This window comes from Triticum aestivum, unplaced genomic scaffold, assembly GCF_018294505.1.
Source record: "Triticum aestivum cultivar Chinese Spring unplaced genomic scaffold, IWGSC CS RefSeq v2.1 scaffold153054, whole genome shotgun sequence".
Classification (NCBI taxonomy): domain Eukaryota; kingdom Viridiplantae; phylum Streptophyta; class Magnoliopsida; order Poales; family Poaceae; genus Triticum; species Triticum aestivum.
The window spans coordinates 1-6,753 of record NW_025233668.1 but is presented as its reverse complement, the minus strand read 5'-3'; the positions used below and the strand labels follow the sequence as shown (position 1 = coordinate 6,753).

Sequence of the window (6,753 nt, the reverse complement as noted above, 5' to 3'; positions counted from 1 at the left end):
GGCCAGGACTATTCTCATCAATTCTTCCCTCTCCAGCCTCCTCTTGTTTCTTATGAGATTCTACAGCCTCCATGAGACTCTGCACAAGGAGATTGCCAAAGTCCAGTCTCGCTTTTACTGGGCTGATGAGCATGACGGTCAGTTGGCCGGACATTTGCAAGCCCAGAGAGCAGGGCGGCCTGGGCATTATGTGTTCTAAGCGGATGAACATCGCTCTTCTCTCCCGTTGGCTGTGGCGCATCTTGCAAGGCATGGGCGGTCTTTGGCTTGACATCATCCGGAACAAATATCTGCGTGGACAGCCCCTCGCCTTCTGCCAACGAACTGGCGGCTCCTAGTTCTAGCAGTCGGTCGTCTAGCTCCTCCCGGTGCTCCGCATCGGGACTTCCATCTCGGTTGGCTCCGGAGCGGCGACTTTGTTCTGGTTTGATCATTGGGCTGGTGACGCCCCCTTCGCGGCGTGCTTTCCCGGCCTTTTCTCCATCGCCATTGACCCTGTGATCTCTGTCGAGAGGGCCCTTATTAACTTAGGGCGTCTCACCTTCCGCGGGCCATTTGGTCCTCCGGAATCTGCTGCTTGGCGCGAGCTGCTGGATTGCGTAACCCTGCACGAGCCTAGGGCGGACGGTGGGCTCGACCAAGTGCGTTGGCGCCTGGAGCCCACCGGCATGTTCTCCACCAAGTCCCTCTACCAGGCCATCGCCCCCTCCTCCGCCCCCTCCCCCTCTCGATAGTGTGGTCCATTCGCCTACCTCTGAAAATCCGGATCTTCATGTGGCAATGGATTCGCAGTCGGGTTCCGTCTGGGGTTGAGGTCCGCAAACGAAATGGCCCGGGCTCGGGCATTTGTCCCCTCTGCGATGTCCCCGAAGACTTGAATCACATCTTCTTCTCCTGCGTATCCGCTCAGTTCGTTTGGAGCTGCTTTCGGGAAGTGGTTGGTGGCGATTGGTGCCACAACAACTTCCCCGACTTATTTGCCAAACTCCAGATCTCCCTCGTGTCGTCTCGCCACATTAGGTGGCTTGAGATTGGGGTCCTAGCCTGGACCCTCTGGACGGTCCGTAATAAGCGTGTGATCCAGCGCACCCCTCTTCGATGAGCTACTGACGCGCTCTTCAAATTCTCTGGTTTCTTGCAGCTTTGGCGGCCGCTTAGCCGCCCCCTGGACCGCGATGCCATCTCCGCCTTCATCACCAACCTCCGATCGATGGTCGTCCGCCTGTCGCCGCCACCCCCGCCGCCTCCACCAGAGCCTGATTAGGCACCTTCCTCGCCCCTGGCGGCTGCCTTGTTTTCTTTTTTGTTTTTTGTGGGCTTGTTGAGCTGTGCCCTCAACAGAACCTTTGTACTTCTTTGTGAGATTTGGGTGTGTGCGTGTGAACTAGTCCGTGTATGTGCGTTCTTTGGCGGTTTGCTTTATTTATAAAGCGGGGCGAAAGCCTTTTTCAGTCTCAGTAAAAGATTATCGCTCTTGCCCAATCGAACATATATTGCAAGAAAGGCAACTAAATTGCAAGAAGGGAGTACTTTCAAGTACTAATCGAAGAGCCTGTTGGGATTCTCTCGGCTGCTCAACTGCGCTCCCAGAGCGGTGCCGAACGCACCAACTCCACGACGTCAAAAGAGTCAAAGACACGGAAGCGGATTTGGTGGAGTGGAAAGATTTCGAACAGGCTCTAAGTTGATAAACTGACACGACACGTGATCTGAAGCAAATCTCCATTTTTAACGCAAGATCTCGCGCCATTGACCCCCACTGCTTGTCAACGGTTGAGCTGAGTCAAAGGTCGATGGAGTAGTACCGAGTAATACTCGTATTTCAAGCAGCCGTGGCACGAGATCTGAAGCAGAGTTTTTCGCCTTGCTGGCCAGCCATTATTTTACTTCGTCCCATAACCTTTTTGGGGACGCCGACGCCGAACGTCTCTTTATATCTCCCCTCCTGCTGCACATCTCTCTCCACACACATCCACTCTCCACCTCCACGCACACTAGTCTTCTAGGCAGGGGGTTTCACGACGGTACGTACGCCTTCCTTCCGGCTATGCTAACCCTCGTCTCAAATCATCGCTCTGGAATCAGCGCTGTTTCTCTGTTACTGACTTAATAATCAATGTATGTATTTGCTAATGGTGTTTCAGCCGCCCGACCATGGACACCGCCATAGGCGCGGCGAGGTGGGTGCTGGAGAAGGCTCTGGCCCCTGTCACGGATGGTTTGCTGGAGGCCTGGGCAGCTAGCGCGGATCTCGATGGCAACATCGACGCCCTCAAGATGGAGCTGTTGTATGCGCATGGGATGCTCGAGAATGCCCAGGGCAGGGGCATCCGTGGCCTCGCGCTCAAGGAGCTCCTGCGCAAGCTGGAGCAGCTCGCATACCGGGCTGATGATGTGCTGGATGAGATGGAGTACTTCCGCATCCAGGACGCCCTTAAAGGAACTTACCATGCCACTGACATGATCGCTGTGGGTTCCGTTCAGGGCCTCCGCATCAATGTTGAACACACGGCGAGGCATGTCACCAGCAAGCTCAACTGCCTTCCGTGCTTGGGTGCTGCTAGCCGTGATGGTGACCAAGAAAATGACCCTGGTGATCTCCAAGAAAATTATTCTGGTGATCACCAAGAAAATGTTGGCAAGCAAGGATGCTTGTATGGCAGGCGGGGCGTCAGCTCCAAGCAAGGCTGTGTCAAGAAGGTTGGTGGCAGATGCATGCCCAAGGTCATCTCAAGTGCTCGCAACGCTGCCCACACTTTCGGTAAACACTTTCCATGCTACTCTCCTATATCTGTCCACCATGATAATCCTCAAGCCCCTGTGACTGTTCAAATAGAAAATGATAATCCTCAAGCTATCATGCCAGAGGTTGCAAACCATAGCGATTGCGAAGAATTGAAGTTTAATAGGGTGCAAATGTCTAAAACGATGATGGACATGGTAGTTCAGCTGAAGGAAGTATGTGCTAAGGTCTCCATAATTCTTAATCTAGATTTGTTAGGCTCTAGCCGCACTCGCATCCAAGAAATTGCTATAAACAGATCCAAAACCACATTAGAGATTGTAGAACCTGAGTTTTACGGGAGGGATGACCAAAAAACGAAAATTGTAGATGTTATTAATAGTCATGAGTACTCTTTGAGTCAACTTAACGTGCTTCCAATTTTTGGAACGGGGGGTATTGGAAAAACAACTTTTACGCAACACATATGCCAAGAAGTCAATAGCTCTTTCCAGGCTTCAATTTGGATATGTGTCTCTCTCGATTTTAGTGCAGATAGGTTGGCAAAAGAGATAGTCAACAAAATCGATAGAGTTGATGGTGAAAAGGATAACGCTAGTGCTGAAGAACTTATTCAACAAAGACTAAAAGGCAAGAGGTTTTTACTTGTCTTGGATGATGTGTGGACATACCGAGAGGATGAGTGGAAAAAACTATTAGCACCTTTCAAAAAGGTTGAATCCAAGGGTAATTTCATTATAGTCACAACTCGAATACCAATGGTAGCAGAAATGGTTAGGACAACCAATTGCGAACTAGAGCTGGACAGGCTAGATGATGCAGATACCATGTGTTTCTTCGAAGCATGTGTATTTGGTAACGAGCTAGAACCATGGGGAGAACATCCTGCTGCATTACTTGAAACTGGTCACGAAATAGTGCGCCGTTTGAAAGGTTCCCCTCTTGCAACTAAAACTGTAGGTAGATTACTACGAAACCTACTTACTTTGGACTATTGGAAAAGAGTTCTAGAAAGCAAAGAATGGGAACTAGAAACCAGTGAGAGTGACATCATGCCAGCCCTCAAACTTAGCTATGATTTTCTCCCTTTCCATTTAAAACAGTTGTTTGTATATTGTGCTTTATTTCCTGAAGATTATGAATTTGATAGCAAGGAGTTAGTTCAATTGTGGGTTGGACTTGGTATTTTGCGTCCATGTGACCAGAATAGAAGGACCGAAGATGTTGGACTAGACCATTTGCATGAGTTGGTCAATTACGGTTTTTTCAGAAAAGACAAAAAAGAAGATGGTCGTTATTTTTATGTTATTCATGATCTATTGCACGAATTGGCCACCAAGGTATCGTCAGATGAATGTGTTAGCATATGTAGTTCTAATGTCAGGTCCATACACATCTCCCCATCTGTACGTCATTTATCCATAATTGTAGATGACAAAGATGTTGATGATAGAATGACTTTCGGCGACTATAAAGATGATTTGCGTGCATTAGGTAAAAGATTAAAAGTTGAAAACCTACGTACTCTGATGTTGTTTATACGATATCATGGTAGCTTCGCCAAGATCTTTCGTGATCTGTTTAAAAAAGCCAAAGCCCTTCGCACTATTTTTCTATCTGGAGCATCATACTCTATGGAGGACATTCTGCATAATTTTTCAGAAAACATCCATCTTCGTTACCTAAGGATCGAGCCATCAGATAACGCAGGCAACATCGACTTGCCTAGTATGCTATTCCAATTTTATCATCTAGAGATAATAAATCTTGAAAAATGGAAAGACGCTGTTTCAATTAGACATATCACCAACCTTATAAAGCTGCGTCATTTCCTAGTGCCAAAAGGAGATCCTGAGGGTCATTCTGACATATCTGAGGTGGGAAAACTTAAATTGCTTTCAGAATTAAGAAGGTTTGAGGTTGGTAAAGAAAATACTGGTTTCGAACTAAGTCAGCTAGCGCAATTAACAGAGCTTGGAGGGTCGCTTAGTATTTATAATCTTGAAAAGGTGCAAGAGAAGGGGGCACGGGGAAAGGAACTAATTATAAAACCAATACATAGGAACCACTTGCGTGAACTAACATTAGAGTGGGATATGGAAAGATCTACCAGGGAGCCAAGAAGAGAAGAAAATGTTCTGGAAAACCTTGCACCACATAGTGACCTTCGAGATCTGTGCATTAGAGGGCACGGAGGTACTAGTTGCCCAACATGGCTAGGTAAGAACCTCTTGGTCAAAAATTTGGAATCTCTTCACTTGGCTGATGTATCTTGGAAAACTTTCCCACCATTAGGAGAGTTCTGGTCGGTCCATGAGCCCCATGGTGGGTGCAAGGGTTGCATTGCAAGCCCAGGCTATCAAAACTATTGTCTCAAAAAACAAGGCTTTCAAAATTTAAAAAAGCTAGTGTTTATTAAGATACCAAAACTGACAAACTGGGCTGCAAATCAAACTTGTGGTTTTTTCTTCCACCTGGAAGTGCTCATTATTGAAGACTGCCCTGAACTTGTGGAGTTGCCATTTTCATGTTGTACTTGCTCCCAACCAGAGCAAAAAGTAGCGAACATGACTTGGTTCTCTAGACTACGGGAGCTCAAGATTGTAAGATTCCCAAACCTAAGGACAATACCTCCTATCCCTTGGACCCGTACTCTATGCTCCATTGAGATAGCACAAACAGGCTCAAATTTTAAGAAGCTCACTTACTCGGAAAGATGGTACGGAAGACCAGGATTAAGGTTGGAAATTTGGGCGGCGGATGGTGCAGATGGCTTGTTTTGGAATGAGTTTGCTTTCGGTAATTTGCGTGATCTAAAAGAGTTGACTATAACTAATTGCCCTCCTTTGCCCTTGGGTATCGTACAAATGCTAACATCTCTGCAGTCCCTCACTATAAGTGGTTATTCGAGTATTGTCCTATCACCAATCGGAGGCGAGAGCCATGTCCTGTACCAGATTCCAGTTGAAGAACTCTGCATTTCTGAAAGTGGTGGTGGCGGGAAAGAATTGACTCAACTGCTCTCTCAGTTCCCGAAGCTCACCGGCCTGCAAATAGAAAGGTGTGAAAAGATGACAGAACTTGGTGTGTCGGAGTGGCAGAGTGGAAAACACCAGCAAGAGACAAAAGACGAGGAGGAAATAGTGGCGATGGCAGAAGGAGGACTGCTGCTCTTGCCTACCCAACTACAGGAGTTGAAGCTCCGAAGTTGCGCTCAGCTGAGAATACTCCCCAGTTCATGTTCAGGGGGCGACAACAAGGAAGCAGCAGCAGGAGGTCTCCAGCGTCTACGCTCCCTCCGCCAATTGCGTGTAGAGAATTGCCCCAATTTGCTTTCCTCATATTCGGACTCCTCGTCTTGTTTCCCTTTCCCGAGCTCTCTGGAAGAACTCACTCTATTCGGCCTGGAAGAACTCACAAACCTAAGAGTTAGCCGTTCCTCAATACTACATACCCTATCCATAGAGGACTCCTCCGGAGTTCTGTCGGTGTCCATCTGCAGCCTCCTCTCTTCCTCCCTCACCACATTGACCTTTCTTGGTAGCAAAGAGGTGGAGCCCATACCAGAAGAGGCCCTCCGGCTTCTCACCTCCCTCCAAGATCTCACATTTCTTTGTTGCGACAAATTGCAGATCCTCCCGGCAGGTCTAAAGAGACTTGCCAGCATCAAGAACTTACGTTTCTTTTCATGCAACTCTCTCCATTCGCTTCCCATGGACGGCCTCCCGAGTTCTTTGCACAGCTTATTATTCTACGGATGTTCCATGAAATCATTGCCCAAGGACAGCCTCCCGAGTTCTCTGCAGGAATTAGAGATCTCAGGTTGTTCTGAACTCGAATTACTTCCCACTTTTTCGGACGGCCACCCGAGTTCTCTACAGGAATTAAAGATATGGAATTGTCCTGCCATCAAATCGGTGCCCAAGGACGCCCTCCCGAATTCTCTTCAGGAATTAGAGATCAGTTACTGTCCTGACATCAAATCGCTTCCAGAGGACGGGCTCCCTGAA

General features: G+C 47.9%; 1 protein-coding gene across 1 annotated transcript; it reads left to right on the top strand.

Annotated features, from left to right (window-relative positions):
• Positions 1 to 2,154: 2,154 nt before the first annotated feature.
• On the top strand, positions 2,155 to 6,747 carry LOC123176099 (putative disease resistance protein RGA3; the record flags this gene model as incomplete). Its single annotated transcript, XM_044590485.1, has 1 exon — positions 2,155 to 6,747. A coding segment is annotated over exon 1 (4,593 nt), but the record flags the coding sequence as incomplete, so codon positions are not given.
• Between the last annotated feature and the right edge of the window lie 6 nt (positions 6,748 to 6,753).